Source organism: Trichechus manatus, unplaced genomic scaffold (assembly GCF_000243295.1).
Source record: "Trichechus manatus latirostris isolate Lorelei unplaced genomic scaffold, TriManLat1.0 scaffold00188, whole genome shotgun sequence".
NCBI lineage: Eukaryota > Metazoa > Chordata > Mammalia > Sirenia > Trichechidae > Trichechus > Trichechus manatus.
In genome coordinates this window covers 4,490,111-4,510,755 of record NW_004444124.1, presented here as the reverse complement: position 1 = coordinate 4,510,755, position 20,645 = coordinate 4,490,111, and the positions used below count along the sequence as shown (strand labels likewise).

General features: G+C 45.7%; 1 protein-coding gene across 1 annotated transcript in view; it reads right to left on the bottom strand.

The window, feature by feature from the left end:
* The window catches only part of SLC22A23 (solute carrier family 22 member 23), a 226,341-nt gene that overhangs the window by 204,377 nt on the left and 1,319 nt on the right, over positions 1-20,645 (bottom strand). Inside the window, exon 2 of the mRNA XM_012558815.1 lies at positions 20,108-20,640. Coding sequence (XP_012414269.1) covers positions 20,108-20,640 — 533 coding nt within the window. The remainder of the gene's footprint in view (positions 1-20,107; positions 20,641-20,645) is intronic.

Here is a 20,645-nt window from a genome sequence, read left to right as displayed (position 1 = left end):
AAAATTAGCCAGTGAAAACCTTACGGATAGCAGTGGAACCTTGTCTGATATAGTGCTGGAAGATGAACCCCTCAGGTTAATGGGCTCAAACACACCTACTGTTGTGAGAATGGCACAGGACCAAGCAATGTTTCGTTCTGTTATACATAAGGTCGCTATGAGTTGGAGCCAATCCGACAGCACCCAACAACAACATCACCACGAGTCAAGCCTACTCAATGGCATCTAACAAAAGCTCTCACAACCACCACATGGCCCAGGTCTTCATAATCAACAGCGCAGACTCCCAACCACCCATGCAGCTCCATCCTTGCACTAACGCTGCCACCCTCTTATCTCAGGTTCCACAGCCAGTGCATCCTCTGCAATGTGGAAGCTGGAATTACGGAAGGAGCACAGACTTTGGAGCCAGGATGATGCAATTTAGAATCCTGATTTTAGTAATTAGGAAGTGTGTCCCTGGCCGAGTTTCTCAACATTGAGCCTCAGTTTCCCTTCCTGTTAGGTGCCGATAACAGGACTTCCCTCATTGGGCTGCTGCCAGGGTGAAATGAGTGGGGTGTATTTATGGCAGCTGGCACACAATCAGAGTCTGAAGGCCACAGGAAAACGTATGTCATGATGTTGCTTAAAAGCCTTCAGCAGCTCTCCATTACCTGCCAGGTAAAGTTTAAACTGTAGAGAGTGTGGACTGAGTACCTAGCATCTATTCTCCCCTGTTCCTTTCCTCTCAGAACCCAACTTTGTGCTGGCACCCCTCACATCCCCCACTGGCTCTGGGGAAGAGGTCACATTCCCAATCTGCACATGGCATCCCCTAGGGACTGGTACAGGTCCAGCAGTAGGAATTCAACCTGTGGGGCAGAAAGCAGGACTCCATGCTGTGCTGGAAGAAGGGTTGTCTGTCCCTCCCTCCTAGTCCGGATGGGATGGGGGAGCAGAGAGCCTGCTGGGATGAAAAGCCATCTTGCCCCCACCAGGAACTTAGCGTTACCACAAGGCCAATGTTGAGGAAGAACTGAACCATGGAAAGAACAGAAAGAACTGTGGATTCTGCCCCACCTGGAGCCCATCCTATCCCTGAACTTCCAGAAACGTCATATATATTTCCATGCAAACTGTTAATGTACTTGGCTGCTAACCAAAAGATTGGAGGTTCTAGGTCACCCAAAGCACCTCGGAAGAAAGGCCTGGTAATCTACTTCCAAAAAAATCAGTCACTGAAAACCCCAGTGTGTGCAGTTCTACTCTGACACTCATGGGGTCACCATGGATTGAGGTCAACTCCATGGCAACTTGTATATATGGTATTTCTAACAGTTTGATTTGAGGTTTTCTGCTATTTGCAGCAGACAGCATCTTAACTGCTATCCCACGCTTTCAAAGCCCTTCATAATACTGTGCCATCTCTCTTCCTGTTATGGATTGAATTGTATCCTCCAAAAAGATATGCTGAAGTCCTAACCATGGTACCTACGAACATGACCTTCTTAGGAGATAGGGCTTCAGTTAGACCAAATGTGACCGGCTAACATGAGATCATATCAGACACAAAGAGATGCAAGGGGACGATGGCCATGTGAAGATGCATCTACAAACCAAGGAATGCCTGGGGCTACCAAAAGTTGAAAGAGACAAGAAAGGATCTTCCCCTAAAGACTTCAGAAGGAACACTGCCCTGCTAAAATTCTGACTTCAAACCTCTAGCCTCCAGAGCCATGAGAAAGCCACTCACTTTGTGGTACTTTGTCACGGCAGCCCTAGGAAACTAATGCCATCTGCAATAGAGATGATTACAAATCGTGGCGACCCCGCATGTATCAGAGGAGAACTGTGCTCCACAAGGTTTTCAATGGCTGTTTTTGGAAGTAAATTGAAAGGCCTTTCTTCGGAGGTGCCTCTGGGGGGGATGTGAACCTTCAACCTTTCAGTTAACAGCCGAGTATGTTACCTGTTTGCACCATCCAGGGACTCTACGAAACCAATACACCTCCTAACTGAAACAAATGCTTCTTCCCACTCCTTCCCATCACAGGGTTTATACCCCAGTTTACTCCCAATCCACACTTGGCATTTCCCATCCCCATTCTTGGGCTCAGCACTTCCTTTGTCCAGACTGCCCCATCTCTGCCTACTGCGACAACCCAGTCTTCAAGGCCCAACGCATGGCTCTCTTCCACCCCACCCCCCACTCCCCTGCCCTCTGCAGCTCCTGACAGTGCTCTGCACGCAATAGCTGCTCAGTAAACATTCAAACATGACACACTGCCCTGGACTTTTCTTGTGTGGTGCTTTTCCTGCATATATTTTTAAATATGAGATGAGGCCACTATATTAGCTATCTAGATTCAAACAGATCACTAAAACAAGATTGCTGGGCACCACTGCCGCTCTCCCCGCCCCCTGGTTCTTAAGGAGAAAATAGCCTCCTGGAGATTTACATATCTATTTTCAACATGCTAAATTAAGAGTGTTCAAATTCCCTGGCTTGGTAACCTTCCTTCAAGATCATCCTCAGTTTCCCAAAAACTGCTACTGAAAATGAGATTTATAATCAAGGTTGTAGTTTTATTCTTCATCAGGCCTCCCTTCAGTCACTTACATAAGCCTCTTCGTCAGAAAGAACTATACCTATAAATGGGGAAACACAAGAAGTCAAATGAGAAATTAATTAAATAGAGAAACCACTACTCATCCTTAAACCACAATTCAGTTCAATTCTAACACATTATCAGCAGACAGATAAAATAAATTTTTTAAAAAACCCTCATTGTCTTGATGATATCCATTTTTGAAAAGTTACTTCTTATGGGACTTTCCAGAAAAATATTAAAGAAAATCTTCGGTGAAAGTGAAATAATAAAAAACCCTAGTCTGGAACACAGCTTTGATGACTCACCATGCAGTACAGCCCCAGAAACGGCCCCACTGTGGGAAGGGCCCCACAAAACGCGTCCACTTCTTATACTTCACCACCGCTCACAGGAGGCGCTCTAGTCTTAGCAGCTTGATTTACTACTGAAGCCGCACCTAGCAGATCAAACACTCTATCCTGCAACAGAACACGCGGCCGCACCTTATCTTCCGCAGGCACTGATGGCTCTTTGCTGGTACCATGAATTTCAGGAGTAACCCTCAGAAGGGCCAAGCAGATGGTATAGACAGAAATAGCCGAGACGACCCCATGGGAGAAAGATCATGATGGGAGAATGGTCACACGGCAGCCTTGGGGAGGAGTGGGACTTAATGAAGTGGAGGGAATGTCTGGCCAGTGGCACCGGCCAACACTGTCATACTTACTTTCAGAGGTGCCATTACTATGCGATACCGACCAAAGCACACGCAGGAACCGCTGTGCTCAAATTCCTTTATAGTCACTACCTGTGCCAAGTAGGAAGTCAGCCAGTGTCTGTTACCCAGCGAACATGAAATGGGCTTACATTTTGTCCTGGGCTGTATAGGGTTTGGTGTCTTCAGCTCTGCACAGGAGAGTTCTCATTTCCTATTGCTGAAAGCACTATAAACCAGTTGCTGTCGAGTCAGTTCCAACTCATGGCAAGCCCCATGTGTTTCAGAGTAGAATTCCTCTATAGAATTTTCAATGGTCAATTTTTCTGAATTAGATTGCCAGGCCTTTCTTCTGAGGCACCTCTGGGTGGACTCAAACTGCCAACCTTTCCATTGGTGGCCAAGCCCGTTAACCATTTGCACAAGGACTCTATAAAATCACCTTAATGGAAATTAATTATGGAGAAGGCTAGTCAGAATTAGAGGCATTTTGAAAACAAATACCTTTTGCTTTCCAATAAATGTTTCAAGTAATTAGCCATTATTCTAAGCAGAGATTCAAAGGTCATACTTTAAGGAGCAACTTGGTCATTAGCAACATTCATTTGTATATAAATATGCTAAGGCCTTTTTTCAAAATGTGCTTCCCTAGGTGGCTCAACAGCCCTGCTGACACTTTGTTTATGCTATTAATGAGCCTACCAAGTCCTTTCTTCACAGAGGGCAAGGAAACCTGGCTGAACTGTGGTAATTACCCATGTGACTGAATGTTCAGTGGCTCCTGAGCACAGAACACTGTGGATCTCAGACGAACAAATGTGTCACCCCAGGCTGATTTTCCCAGTCCTGAAACCCCATGCCATCTGTTCGGCACGTTCAGGAAACACAATCAGTGTTTGTATTAACCTAGGTCAGGGTTTCTCAACCTGGGCACTACTGACATTTTGGATGGGATAATTCTTTTTGTGGGGGTTGTCCTGTGCATTGTAGGATGCTCAGCAGCATCTCTGGTGTCCATCCACTAGATGCCAGTAGCATCCCCTTCCCCAGGTGTGACAACCAAAAATGTCTCCGGACATTGCCAAGTAGGAGGTTAAGCCTGAAGGGCACAATCATACCACAAGGTAATGTCCAGAGAACTATTTTAAACAATGGGTGCCTGGTCCTGCTTCCAAAAAGTCTTCTGTAATTAGTCTGAGCAGAGGCAGGCACAGGTATTTCCAAAAGTTCCCCAGGTGACTCTAAGTGCTCCAGAATCTCAGTCTCCAACACTGATTCAGACAGACCAGTTAAATGTGGGGCTTTCATTCTAAGACAAGGCTCCATGACCTAAAATTCTGAAAAATAGTAGTCTAAAGGCATAATCTACTCCATGGCCCAAGTCTCGTTAGTTGCTATTGTAGATAAACTACATCACCCTCTTAGTCTTCAGTAACTCATTTAAATTTGTGGTTAAAGAGCTTGGCTGATAACCAAAAAAGGCTGGCAGTTCGATCTACCAGACGCTCCTTGGAAACCCTATGGGGTAGTTCTACTCCATCCTACAGGGTCACTATCAGTTGGAATCGACTCCGCAGCAACAGGTTTGGTTTTTTTTTTTTAAAAGACATAATCTACTCCACAGCCCAAGTCTCATTAGTTGCTATTTTAGATAAACCTCATCACTCTCTTAGTTTTCAATAGCTCATTGAAGTTTGACTTTAGGTCCAAGTTGACCTGTGTATACTGTCCTCATCATCCTATTCTTGCCATCCTCGAATTTGAATCACCCTACCTCACCCAGATGAGAGCAACAGCCTCTTAAACATCCCCCTACACCATTCAAGAAATGGTGCACCAAAAGGCTTCAGGTACTGAGGATAATTTTAGGTCAGGAAATGGAGGTGGGGATGGAATGGAGGAACAGGGAGATCAAAGGCTTGAAGGAGACTAATTGGTCAAGATGAGGAGAGGGAGGGGAGATGTAACAGCATGCGTAAAGGCAGAGCCTTATTTGAGAACTAGGGGCTGTGTGAGGCACTATGGGGCTGGGGGCAGGAGAAGCAGGCAGGACCCAGGTCACTGGGGACCCTGAACACTTGCCAACCAGATCCAACTTCATCCTAAAGGTCACGGACAGCCAAGGAGGCTCTGACATAGGAAAGCTGCACAGAGCCACTTGGCTACAATGTGGGACTGACCAGGAGCAGGGCAGGGGGCTGAATGAGATCAGAGGCTAGGACTGGAGGCTTGTCCAGCAGGTAACTGAACACAGGTCTAGGGCTGAAAGGAGACATCCAGGTTGCAGATAGAGACCTGGAGTCTTCGCCTACTCAGATGTGAGCTGCAGCCCTGGGAAGAGGACTGGGAGAGGAGCTGCCATGGGGGTAGAAGGAAAGTCAGAAGAAGGCAGCACCCTGCACCTCACAAGAGAGGGTGGGTCAGGAAGGGCTGGTGCAGCGACACGAGGTCAACTCACATAGCTGGAGCCGACACAGGACGCCTAACGGCCTCCCTCCAGCACAGGTGCAGCAAAGGGGTGGTGAGATGCAGGGGGGAAACAGAGGGTGGGGAGAAGGAGGCTTGGGTGGGCAGCAGGCGTGCACACAGGTGTGGGTGGGCCTGGCAGGAGCACAGACACACAGGAGGGGAGAGTAGCAGCCACGGGGTGTGAAGACCACAGTTTGTGGTGTAGGTTGTTGTGGTTTGTAAGAAGACAAAGACACTGTACGTAAGTAGTACAGGGGCCACGGGCTGAGACTGGAGCACAGAGAGAGGTCAGAGCAGTGCTGGAGGATCCTGAGGGCACCAGTGGGTGGTGGACCAGGACAAGGGATGCCCCTCCTCTGAGTCTTCCCCCCAAGTCCTAAAATATTGCTCTTGCATCATCTGCCTATTTACAAACCCCAGGAGACTCTTGCTTACTGGGAAAACAAACTACTCCCAAGGAGTGACGTTAGAGGCCACATGGAGTCAGGTCCCCATCCCTCCTCAGCTCGCAGAGACCAAGGCAGTCCCCCACACCATGCAACACCCCTTTGGAGCCTGTGAGCAACTCTGCAGAGAGGCCTTTTCTCCCTCAGGCCACAGACCCCAGACTCCCCTGATCTGCCCAGGCGGCAGGACTTCCTCTTGACCCCCGGCCCCTCCATCCCTGCCCGCCCTCACACTAGGGCACACAGTTCATCTCGCATTTATTTCTGCACACCCACATCTCATCCCATGCCTAGCGTGTTGTTGCACCTACCGCCCTTACACCCTCAACAGCTCTTCCCACACTACGCCTGTAATCGTCTATTCGCCAATTGTCTCCTGGCTATACAATGGGCTCCTGGGGCACAGAGGGTCTTTTATTCATCTCTGTTACTGCCCAGGGAGGAGCAGAAGGCTGACCACGGAGCAGATGTTCTCAGAGAAGGACCGAGGGGCAGGCATGTAACCGTCTTCAAGAAGTAGGTCAAAGTTTTTCTTATAAAAGCATGTGCAGGAGGAAAGCAGTGTGGTGGTTCCTCAAACAGTTAAACACAGAATTACCATATGATCTAGTAATTCCACTCCTAGGTATATACCCAGGAGTCTTGAAAGTAGGGACTCAAACAGACACTTGTATACCAATGTCCACTGCAGCATTATTCACAATAGCCAAAAGGTAGAAACAACCCAAGTGTCCAATAACAGATAAATACCAAAAACTTGTTGCCATCCAGTTGATTCCAACTCAAGCAACCCTACAGGACAGAGTGTAACTGCCCCATAGGGTTTCCAAGGAGTGACTGGTGGATTTGAACTGCTGACCTTTTGATTCACAGCCAAACACTTAATGAATGGACAAACAAAATGTGGTATATACATACCACGGAATATTATTCAGTCATAAAGATGAATATATGCTACAACGTATATGATCCTCAGAAACAACATGCTGAGTGAAAGAAGCCTCAAAAACTTCCATGTTGTATGATTCTACTTATGTAAAATATACAGAATAGCTAAATCCATAGAGACCTAAAGCCAACTGGTGGTTGCCAGAGGCTGCGGGAGGGGGAAATGGGGAACTACTGCTTAATGGATATAGGGTCTCCTTTAGGAGTGATGAAAATGTTTGGAAGTAGATAAAGGTGATGGGTGTACAACGTTGTGAATTTACTAAGCGCTATTGAGTTTACTAAGCGCTATTTATGTTACATGAATTTCACCTCAATAAAAACAAACAGACAAATAAATAAAAATATACACACTGCAAACAGTCAAACGCTCATCTGAGAACAGTGGAGTTCTTCACAATGAAATCGAGGGTATGTGATATATAACCAACATGTAACAATCGAGGGTGTCCAATTTGTAAAACATCTCTTAAACATACTAAAAAAAGCAGCATTTAATCTAATCTGGGAGGAAAAGCTCTATTGTGCACAAATTACGGTGCTGAGTGCATAAGCCATCCATAATTTAATATGACCAATGGGATGCCTGTGGTTATTTTACGCAGGCAACATCTCCTCTGCATTTATTTTTTAAATGATACTAAGAAATAAAGTGTAACTGTTAGCTAGAAGAATTTAATTATATTAAGGACTGATCCTCCTTCTCCCCACTTAAAAGTGCCTAATAAACACTTCACTAGCATTCCTGTGACTTAACACTCTTTACCGCACATTCCTATGACTCAGCTATTTGGGTCCATGGTCAGATAAGCGAACCAACTTCCTCACTTTCAGAGCAGACTTTCCGAACTGGGTAAAGCTCCTGGCTCCTTCATGCTACTGTACACCTTTAGCTAACTAAACATCCGAAACCAAGTCGGTTAGGGCTTTACGAAGCTGATTCCTGGAAAAAGCAAGCCCTCAAAAAGTATGTTCCCACAAAAGGACACATACTGCATGATCCCACTTACATGAAATAGGCAAATGTATAAACACCAAAGCCTATTAGCGGTTCCCAGGGGTAGGAGGCAGGGGAGTGAGGGAGTCATTGCTTAGGGGGCATTGACTTTCTGTTACTGGTGGTGGAATAATTTGAAAATGGATACTGGTGATGGTTGTACAACATGATGAATATAATCAATGTCACTGGATTGTACATGTAAAATGCGTTGAATTAACAAATGTTTTGTTATATATGCTTTTATCACAGTTAAAAAAAAGTTATGTTCCACTTTTCACTAAAAGAAATCTAGAAAAGGATATAAAACATAATAGACACTTGCTAACTTTGCAGGGGTATCTTAGTTATCTAGTGCTGCTATAACAGAAGTACCACAAGTGCCTTAACAAACAGAAATTTATTTTCTCACAGTTTAGGAGACCAAAAGTCCAAATTCCGAGCACCAACTTCAGAGGAAGGCTTTTTTTCTCTGCTCTAGAGGAAGGTCCTTGTCTCTTCAGCCTCTGCTTCCTGGTTCCTTGGAGATCTCCACGTCTTGGCAGCTATTTTACCCCAACTGTTTTCGTAATCTGCTCGTTTTATATCTTGTAAGAAATCGACTCAAGACACACCCTACACTAATCTTGGCTCATTAACATAACAAAGACAACCCATTCCCAAATAGGCTTATAACCAAAGGCATACAAGTTAAGATTTATAACTCATATTTTTGGGGGACACAATTCAATCCATAATAAGGATAACAGGGCTTTGTGAAAGACGACAGTCTAGAAATCTCTCAGAAGCAGGGCTCTGCATGCAGAAGGCCCATGCTTGATTCAAAGCTCTCCTGTCATCACTTGATGCGCGTAATACTTTTTGAATGAGGGGACTCACATTTTCATTTTGCAGTGGGCCTTACAGATTCTGTAGCTAGTCCTGACTAGAAAAAAGGGCTGGAAAAGGGGAGACTCCATTTGGTGGGGTGGGGGTAAGGGAGTGCGAACAATATTGTCACAAAATTGTTTTCAAGCTCCCTCAGTATTTGGGATTAACAACTCAGGCCATCTTTAACTATTTCTAGAAAAGCACCTGAAGGAGGTATGTTCTGCCAGTTTGATACTAAGTAGCCAGGTAAGTGACATTCTGAGTCTTTGGGAAGGAAAAGAATACTTTGGTTAAAGTATTTAATGGTAAAATCATCAATATTAATTACTCTTAATTAATTACCAAGAAGATCCATCTCTAACCTTTCTATCCCAACCCAAGAACAGCTGCCACCACACCTGGTCACATGGTGTGAAGTAGTCCCCAAGCCTGGGTGACATAGCCTCTGCTCTGGAAGCTGTCTTTCCCCACTCTGGCCTCTGGGTTGACCACTGCATGACCAGGGACCTGAGGAGCCAAAGCATCAGACAAAGCCAGTCTAGGGGACACGAAGCAGACTCTGGAGAAAGAGCTGAGCACTCCTGTGGCCTCAGAGAGAATGAGGGTGGGGGCTTCTGATCTGAGATCCCATCCTGTCTCAGCCTTGGAGTCTGCCCTTGGGTTCCCTAAGCCATCTTTTCAATACAGTCCTTCTTTATTTTGTTAGTAAAATTTGAAATTTGTTTTTGTTACCTGTAACCAAAAGAGTCATACTAAGTGAGGTTTGGTAGAAAATAATACCACACAAAGGGAATGGCCGCAGAGCCCTCTGGCAGTGTTATCTCACAGCGATAGATTTATTTTAGGGGAAATCCACTTAAAACAATCAATAGCAACTGTCCCTTTCCTAGAAGTGCAGGCCTTTGTCAATCTTTCAGTCAGTGTTTGGAGAGGGATCTGCCCATTGACATTGCCCATCACTGACTGAATGCTGAACAAATGAAAGAACAAAAACTACTAACCTCCAATTCACAGAAGATCAAGTTCTTTAGAATATTCAGGTCAAAGTGAATGGCCTCCCACATCAAAACTCAGCAGAGGATAACACTTCAGGTGGGAAGGGAAGGCTCTGAGGGGGCCCATTCTCCAGCTCTCTGAGGTTCACCTCTGACTGCAGCTCTGAAGATTGAGCCGAGCCAGGTTTGAGGTGACCATCTGCTCTCCCTTAACATTCCATTTTCTCTCTGATGTATGTTTTCACCTAGCCTAGTGTTGTGGATTGAATTGTGTCCCCCCAAAATGTATGTTCCAACATATATTCTAACCCCTACTGCTGTGGATGTGAACCTGCTGAGAAATAGGGTTTTCTTTGTTGTGTTAATTAGATTATACCTGAGTAAGGTGGGTCCTAAATCTAATCACTTCTGAGTTATAAAAAGAGCAGCTTAGACACAGAGATACACACATATGAGGATCGACAAGGAACCAAAAATGTCTGGGGTACCCACAAGAAAGGAAATGACACAGCCAAGACTCTGATTTTCACTTTTAGCCTCCAGAACTGTGAGAAAATAAACATTTGTTCTTTAAAGCCATCCACTGGTGGTATTTGTGTTACAGCAGCACTAGAAGACTAAGCTCAAACAGAACTTTACATATTTTTAAATCACACTCTATTAAATGGGATAAAATCATATTTCTGACTTAACAATTCCATCAAGGCCAGGACGCACGTGGCAGGCCCCTTTCTCTTCCCCTAAAGGCCTTGGCCAACTGTAAGGCGTCCCTTCCTCTTTAGATCCCAGCCCTCTCTCTAATCCATGTGTTGTTCACATCAGAACTCCAAAAACATACCCCTCAAAGAGTCTTCCAATCAAACCTCCTGGAGGGTCCTTCTTTTTGACCTGACTCCTCAGACCATCCTGCAGTGTGGTTTCCCATCTGAAGGTCACAGCCAGTCACCTCTCAGTTTCTAGACGAAGGTCGCCCACACCTCTGAGCTCCCAGGGATCCAGTCACCTTCCAGGTGTGGGCTGCCTGTGCCTCCTGCTCAGAGTAGTCCTCGTTGGGGCCTGTGCTCAGCCCACACACAGAGGGAGAGATGGGACAGGGAAGACAGGTGTTCTCGCTTTACCTGCACACCACTTGGGAGTGAGTAATAACCCCTGCTATGCAGCAGCACTCACCCCATTTTACAAACAAGGACATGGAAGGTTCATGAGGTGAAGTAACTTTTCTCAAGAGAAGATGGAGACAAGTAGCAGGGTTGGGACTTGAACCACGCTAGCTGAACTAGAAGGCTCATGCTCTTTTCACAACTTCAAGTTAAGGTCAGCATAGACACTCACGTACTACACGTTGCGGGTGGAGGATGAACACAGTGCACCTCAGGGTGTAAGCCAGGATACCTAACTGTTCTGATGAAGGGACCCTCTGGGTGCTGGGGGACAGTGGGTGGCTTCCCAAGAGGAGGACAGAGCTGCTCTTGAAGAACAGACAGGAGCCAACCAGCCAAAGGGAGGAGGAAAGGGCGGCCCGCCAACCGGAAAGGCGTGAGTCAACACATTCAAGAGAGTCTGTGCTGGGAGGTGCAAGGAGCCAGCACAATATGGGGGGCAGGAGAAGTCAAAGGCATGTGGGGTCCTGGTCTCTGGTGCCTTTGCTGGTCACTTGGCTTACTGGGTGGTGGCAGGGGCCCCAGAGGCTTTGAGCAGGCGATGTGGACAGGCCCCCTTGGGCTTGGTTTTCTGGTGCTTGTGGCTCTAAGAGCAGTGAGCCAGGCCTGGTTGGGAGGCCGTGAAGGTGTGGAAGCTACGCAGGGTGGTCCGCAGCAGCTCACTCCCCCACAGTCAGAGGACCACCCCTCGTCTGTGCAGGAACTAACACACACAGCTCCCTCCACTGTGCAGAAACTAACACACACAGCTATGACCATCTCAGGGAGCGCCATGGCGCACTGGGCCAGGTGAAGGGAACCAGCCACAGAGAGAGGGAGGAGCCCTGCAGCTCTTCCTGCCCCTCCACTAGCCCCCAACAACAGCCTCGAGAGTGCAGGACCTGCATTCTAACCCGGCTCTAACCCATCTGGAGGCTGCAGATGTTGGGCTAGAAGGTAACGTTAAACACCACCAGGCTACATCGATCCTGCTGGGCACCCAGCAGAGGTGGAGCTGGTGGACTGGAAGTAAACTGTAGCCCTGACCTCCCATGTCGGAGTCCCTGCAGCCTTTTAGCCCCCCCTTTTAGCAGGAGGGTAAAAGAAAATGAGAGTACACTCCAAAGGCCAGCACCATCTCCTATCAACAGCCCTGAAAAAAGGCTGGGCCCTCACCCAGCCTCCAAGCTGCCCCCAAGTCTGGCTGGCTCTGCAGTCCCCAGCTTGGTTCTCCACAGCCCTCCTCAGGACCCCACTTCAATAGAACCTGTGGGCAGGCTGCCTCTCCCTTCATTGCCCTCCTCCCACCCTCTGCCCCTCTCATCTGGAGAGTCCATGTCCCCATTGCAGGCAGGGTGGTCACCGAGGCCCATTCTCACTGCACACGCCCTCCCTCGACATGGTCTCTGCCTCACGCTCCATCCAGTCAGTCACCATGTCGGGCTGATTCATCTCCTGAGTGTCCCCAAGGGTTTCTGCCTTTACTGCCAGCCCCTGGTGGACATCGTCACCTTCTGCCTGGCTAGCTGGCCTTCCTTGGTCCACCTGGCACAGCCCCAGCACTACCAGATCCTCACACTGCAGCCAGAGTGGTTCCTTCAAGATGTAAATTCTGACCAGTTCGCATCCCGCACCTCCTTAATGCTCTTTGGTGGCATTCCTTTGCTCCAGAAAAGCAGGAAAACTTCTAACACGGCTTAGAAGCCACCCCCTCCCACCCTTGTGTTCCCAGCTACACTGCCTCCTGTCAATTCCAGCAATTCCTGTTCCTGCATACCACAGGCCCCTTGCAAATGCTGTTCCCGCCCCCTGGAATACACAGCATACACTCTTGCCTCACTCCCCTAGTCAAGCCTCAGATCCCATCTATCAGTTTCTCTCTTGGGCCAGTTGGTCCAGGTCAGGTTCTTTGTTCTATTCTCTCATTTCCCTTTCTTTCCATATACTTAACTCAGTTTGTAATTAAAAGGTTATTATTGTGACTAATTAAGGTGTGCTTCCCTCATTACTCTATAAGCTCTATGGAACCTGAGCTGTCTATTTCCCCTATCACTGTCTTCCCAAGACTCAGACATCCCAGAATAGATACTTGTACTTTAGAAGAAAGGAGGGAAAGAAAGAAAGATTTAAAACGGGGAGAGGGAGGAGACCGAGGGTGGCCCAGAGTCACCCTCAGCGGCATGCTGACATCTGTTTAACAACTGGCTCTGAGAAGAAAAACACCTGATTTGTCATCTTGGCCAATTTCCATGCTGTAAATTCTCCCACCAGGGCTGATTTCAAGCTGGCAACGTGATGTCACTGAATGTGAAGCTGGATAGAGATGCGCTGATTGACTCAGAGTCTGTAGAACCAAACTGGCCCCAGGACACCACTGGTTTGTGGTGATGCCAGGACTAACACCCAAACAATCTAACATGTCTTTAAACAGCACCAACTTCTGATTCAATCCTACCTTGGACTAAAGCCAAAATGAATTGAGACTTGCAAAAAATGCTCAAGACAACAAAAAAAGGTTTTGAAGCTAGTTCAGAGAAATGAAGACCCATTGCCGTCAAGTTGATTCCAACTCATAGCGACCCTATAGGACAGAGTAGAACTGCCCGATAGGGTTTCCGATGAACAGCTGGTAGATTCGAACTGCCAACCTTTTGGTTAGCAGCCATAGCTCTTACCCACTGCACCACCAGGGCTCTTGTGTCCTAAAAGGAGATGGAAAGAGCTGCTTTCCATCAACCAAAGCCATTGCCAAATAGGATGTTTAAGACATGGTTACAAGGAAGTTCAAGCCTGCATGAAATGCTGGCTATAACCACTAATCTAATATTCCCCTTTCCAGCAATTTCTCCTAATAGTTCAATAAAAGCAAAAAGGACACCTGCAGCACCACCAAACAGAAGTAAGGAGATCATAAAAATAGTAGAAAAGCAAGCATGATATTTTATTCTAATATTCTAGGATTACGGAAGCCCTAAATCTAACACAAAACCCAGAATCCATTTTTTTTTAAAAAAAGTTAATTTATTTGACTAAATAAAAATAAAAAATCCCTGCATAATAATAATACCATAAACAACCTGGGAGGAAAATATTTATAAAACATCCAAAAGGATTCATATAATCTCTATACAAAGGATTCCCATAAATAAATCAATAGAAGCCATGGTAGCTCAACAGTTAAGCGTGCGGCTACTAACCAAAGGGTTGGTGTTTGAACCCACCCAGTGACTCCGCAGGGAGAAAGATTTGGTGATTGGCTCCTGTGATGATTACAGCCTAGAAAACCCTGTGGGGCAGTTCAACTCTGTCACATGGGGTCACTATGGGTCAAAAACCTATTTGACAGTACCAAACAACATAAATCAATAAGAAAATAATGTCTCCCCATCACATAAAGGCAAAGAACATGAAAAAATGGTTCAAAGAAAAAAATATATAAATGGCTTTAAAAAATTCAAAAAATGTTCAACTTCTCTCATAGTTAGAGAAATGCAAATTATAACAATTATCAAACATAGTTTCTGATCTATCACACTAGCAAACATTTAAAAGTCTGGTAACTCCTGAGTCAAGGAGGATGTGGGGAACAGGAACTCACACATTATTGGTATAAGTGTAAATTAGAAGATGTCCACAGAGAGCATTTTGGCCACGTTTATCAAACTAAAGGAGTCCTGGTGGCCTAGTGGTTAAGAGCTATGTCTGCTAACCAGAAGGTTGGCAGTTCGAATCCACCAGCTGCTCCGTGGAAACCCTACTCTGTCCTATAGGGTTACTATGAGTTGGAATTGACTCGATGGCAACGGGTTATCAAACTAAAAATGCAGCCTACTGCATCTTTAGGGCACTGAAACTATTCTGGATGATACTTTAATGTTGGACACATGACATTATGCATTTGCCAAAACCTATAGGGCTGTACAACACAAAGAGTGAACCCTAATGTAGACTATGATTTAATAATAATGTATCAAATTGGTTCATCAATTATAACAAATGTACCACAGTAATGCAAGAAGCTAATAACAGGAGAAAGTATGTACAAAGGGAGAGGGGGCATTTGGGAACTCTCCGTACTTTCTGCATAATTTTTCTATAAACCTAAAACACCTCTAAAAAAAAAAAAAAGCTCTATTTAAAAATAAAAATGTAGCCTAGTTTGATCCTCCCATTTCTAAGAATTTTTTGCACATGTGCATATATTCATGAGGGCTAGGAACTTACTGCAATATTGTAATAGGAAAGACTAGAAACAATCTAAATTTCCCTCAGTAAACAAACAGTTAAATAAAGTATGGCCCAGTCATACACTGAATACTATGTAGACATAAAAAAGAATGAAGGGCTTTCTACATACTGATATGCTTCAATCTCCAATACAAGTGAAAAAAGGGCGTAAAGCTACCGAGTTGAAAACTGACTCCACGACACCAAACAACAACAATGTAAATCAGTAAGAAAGTAATATCCCTCTACGCACATAAAGGCAAAGAAAAAAACACAAATGGCTTCTGTTTGTGGCAGAAAAATACGTAAATGAAAATGTATTTAGAATATTTCTGGAAGGATACACAGAAACTGGTAATCATGACTGCTTCTGAAGAGGGAAACTAGGGGCAGAGATGGGAAGAAATCTCACTTTCACTGTATGCTTTCCATACTATGTGCATGCATTATCCATTAAATCAATTTTTAAATATAGATATGCATAATAAAAATGTTCACTGTTGTGTGATACTAGACAAAAGAAATAAAACCACCACTGGAACAGCCTAATGGTAGTTAGTCCTGTATTATGAAAAGAATTTAAGAAAATTTGGTAAATCAGTTAGAATATCATGTGGGCATTAAAAATATTTCTAAAGACTTGTACAAATGTTTTTGACTTGGTGTCAAGAGAAAATAGCAGATTCGATTAAATGTGTATTCTGGAAGTACAAAACATGTATACATGTAAAGCACCTTATAGGTGAAAAATAACTAGGTTAGGTTAGGATGATAGAATTGTGGGTGATTTTTTTTTTAAAGTTACTATCGCAATGACACTGCAATTATTTTTAATCCTAATCAAATTGTACTAAGTCACTTTAAATAACTTCTAGTCTTGAGTTCCAGAAAAATGATACAAATTACTTTCCCAGCATATTTAAACAACTCTCAGCTATACTTACAGGATAAAAGCCAGCAATCTTTTGAGAATTCCTGGAGAACAGAAGAAATACCAAAAGACTGGGGATCGACAAACATCCCAAACTTCAAATATGGGGAAGAGACGGAATTGGAAATTTTAGCTGACATTGATTACTGGCAAAATTCTGGAGATGATTCAAAGAAGTGGTGAGCATTAGAAATCCACAAGGATTTGCTCAGAATAATGCAGGATTAATTATGCAAATTTTTATGAGAAATGCTTTTAGATCTGTGGAGTTATTTTTTGGACAACGTTGAGTAAAATCTCAAATCTCTGAGAATCTGGGCTGTGCAGGGAGTCCTGGTGTGGGGAAGGAACGAAGTGAGCAGGGCTCCTGCCTGGCGCCACCGTCCTCAGCTCCCCCAGAGCAGTCCTCTGTGTGACTCTGTGTAGGAATGTCATTTTTAGAAAGGCACTGACAATATCTGTCAACTTAGCTTGGGGGTAAAATGTGGACCTATGAAAGTCAGCAGGAAGTTGAACACCTGGCTCCTGTGCAGAGCGCCTGCCCACTCAAACATCCGTGGACTGACTCAAACACCAATATGTCGCTCAGGGGTAAGACGACCTTGCATTATTCAACATCCTTAATCAAAAGAAACAATGTATGTGAAATGTTCTGAAAACTATAAAGGGCTACACAAGAGAAAGGTACAATATAATTGTTGAAGGCATTGCATTTGACAGTGATGCAAATTCCAGAAGAGATAAAAAATACCAATGACCAAAGCAAAAATAAATAAAGACCCTAAGAGGAGAGATCTAATAACCCAAAACTATTAAGATGAAACCTAAACTGTGCAACACACCACACAAGCGTGCCTGAGAGCCATGACTTGACAGTAATCACGTGAAAAAGACATGGTGGTTTTTGGTGACCATGGTCTCAAGCATGTCTTGTCTCCTAAAAACCTTAACGCGATCAACTGTGGGCTTCATTCATGGAAGCATAGTATCCATCTGTCCTCTCCTTTGGATGGACAACACAAGGCCTGCCTGTCTTCCGGGTGCCGTGTTTAAGTAACACATATGCCAAGTGGAGCAATCAGTATGGCAGATTTTGTCAAGTATGGAATGGCTGGAGTAGCTAGAGATTTTTTAACCAGGAAGGAAACTACTTTGTTATCCTCAAATATTTGAAAATGACATTACATGAAGAAAAAACAATCATTCTGAGGAGGGAACTGCGCAAACAGGCATGAGACAGCCTGAGTTATAGTCACCCAAAAATATGCCTCTCTGCAAGGAAGAACCACAAGGGAATGGGATGCCTAGCTAAGCGAGTCCCCTGCCCCTGGGTAGAAGTCTTCACACCAGGGACAATAACCACATGCCAGGGACATTACTCAGGAGGAGATGGAGGCCTGTCAGCCTCAAGATGCCTTAAACTATAATAACCTATGATTCTAACTGGCTTGAAGGTTTCACGTGTGTAGGCGCTGTTATCATGAGGAAGAGGGCAAGAATTGTGTCTGGCAGTTACTCTGTCCCCCCTCCACATCGAGCAGTCTCAGGACAGAACGAGGACATGCTGTGCATGGTACATGCCGAAAGAGTTCTAATGATAAAGACAATGCATTAGGATGATTTGCAAGTGGGAAGAGTGTGGCATGGAGCAAGGGAAGAGAATATAAAAGGCAATTTCTCAAACCCTGAACTTCCATATACTACCAGGGGGGGAACCTTCCACATTTTGCTTCTACTTTACAGACAAAGCTGGCAGGCCTCTGACCCTTAGAATTCCCACATGGCTCACATTATTCATTCCATATTTGTCCATCTGATACAGTATTCCAGCATGCTCACTCAGGCTGCCTTAGGACATTCGTTATGAAATAAAACATTGTGGAAGGACAGTCCTTTATTTAGATCTTATTTGTCCATGAAAATCAATACGTCCTTTCTAGTCTTTAACAACAAAACAGGCCTCTAACTGTTGTTCGAAGGTCTTCACCTCGCAGTCTTGCCCTGTCAGTTATATGTAATTGTAATGTGTCTATCAAAACACCCTGAAAAACATGCTACACGTGTTAAGCGCTGTCTTTAACACTCTCAACTGTTAACTTAGAAAAACTGTTAAACTCTCCAATAAACTTCCAAAGTCTGTTTTCAAGAACTATTTAGTTTTCTCCTTCCACCATCCATGGTAGAGTGAACAGCTGTTTCCTGGTTCCCTACCTTCAAGTTCACCTCTCCTTTGACCCCAAAACAGAGTACCTTCTACACACACTCCACTACTTATTATCCCTCCTCTACCCTAAAAAGGGGCTTAGAGTACTTGAAAATGTTGCTGAATCCCAGGTTTGACAGAGATACGCAGAAAGATGAGGTTGGTGTCATCATTGTTCTTAACGTTTTTGAGCTGGTAAGTGAAAAGGAATATTGCCCTCCATGGATGGAAACAGTCACAGACACACCTGTGCAAAGGAGAGGCTGGGGCAGGGTGGGAGAAAGGTGAACCAAGCTAGAACGATCTTGCCCATTAACTTGAAGGCAGCAGGGACAGTTAATCCAGACAGTTCCCACAGGAGAGATTATTTCTTGCCTGGTTGGTACAAGATTAAAACAATGGCAATGATGATGCAAGAGTTTCATCTTACGCGTCCATGAGCTACAATTATTTACTAACACACATTTGGGGGAAATAATACAGACACGTTGGCTATCATAAACTGTCAAATTCCCTTCTCACATTTAGATAAAGCATTTAAAAGTCTGCCCAGAACTGACCAGAATAGGAAAAGAGTCTACATTTACTTTGAAATGTATATTAATCATTTAAAACAGAAAGGGCAAAAACCACAAATTGTTCAGCTGGTGTAAAATCTCTCTCACATTTTGTGGAAACTGGAGAGCTATGGATGTGTTGGTTATTGTTTTTTTTTTTTTTTTAACTCTGCCCTCTCCCCATTTTTCTTCCCACACACAGTTGCTCTCATGGAACACTCTGCTCATGTCACACACAATGCAGTACCTCCACCAGAGGGTCACACAGGACTTAGAGAGCAAGTTGGATGCCCAGCTCAAGCTTACCAGGTGCTCTGTAAAAGCAGCAGGGGCTCCAAAACACCAAACTGACATATCCTTACGGCCTTCCAACACTCCAGTGATGTTTACTAAAGAAAGCATTTGCACTGAGGGGGCAAAGTCTAGAGCCAAACAGGCCAGTCTTTGGAGAAGTGAGCTTGGCAGGGGTAACGGAGCTTCTCTGGCTATAGCCAGGTGTTTTAGTTCCCTTCCAAAGCAGAAGGGGATGGTGAGGTCTGCCAGATAAAGGGACATCTGAGGATAGGGCACTCTTCTAGTGAATGGGAACTTCTTTGTGGGAGACATAGGAGCGACTAGCCAAGCGGTGGAAGAGAAGTGTCTAGTCTTTATTTGGGGGGTATCTTTCCATACATGCACGGGGACAGGGGTTTAGATGTACACTAGGGGAAGCTATGGTGTCCTTTAGAGTCCAGGTGCAGTGTCCCCGGGGAGGGTAGCGAGAAGCCCTCGCTTCACACCCAAGTAAAAGCACCTTGATTTGGGGGACGGGAAGGGAATTAAGCAAGTGTGAGATGCGTGGACTCACAGACTAGCTAGCATCACTTTGGGGACGTGGATCCCTCGTCTTGTTCCCGTTGGCTCGCGCTTGGCCCTCTGTCTGCATGGAGGCGGACGGAGGGAAGGGTAAAGGCGTCTGGGCCCCCATGTGTCGGGGGTGCCGGAGAAGGGCAAGGGCTCACGAGGAGGCCGTGGGCCTGGGCGATTGCGATCCTTACCTTGCTGACCACGTTCTGGACGAGGCCAGTGCGGATGCCGTAGTCCCACGCGTGGCAGTCGCAGTCGGAAGCGTTGTCCCCCTTGTCCGGAGGGGACGGCAGGGGTGGAGTGTCATCCCCCTCTGCAACGCTACTATTGCTTCGGTTGCCTGCGGCCCCCCAGGCGGCAGTGGAGAAGGTGGTGGGCGGGGGGCTGCTCCAGTTCCCCAGGTCGCCTGCGCCCCAGCGGTCCGTGGCTGCGGCCCCTTTGCCTGCCCCGCGGCACCAGAAGTTCGGCTGGTCCAAGAGGAAAGAGTCCGAGAACTGGCTGAAGCCGATGAACAGCGCCGGGATCCAAGTGAGCAGCACAAGGGTCTTCTGGTAGCCCCTGCCCAGGCCCCCAAGGAAGGGCAGCACCGATCCGTCATAGTCCAGCAACAGGAGGCTTGGCGCTGACGCCGACGCGCAGCAGCCAGAGTGCGGGCCGCCAGCGGCCGAGGCCGCGGGTAGCGGGGGCAGTGACTGGATCTCCCCGTCGCCCGGGCCCGCGCACCCTCCG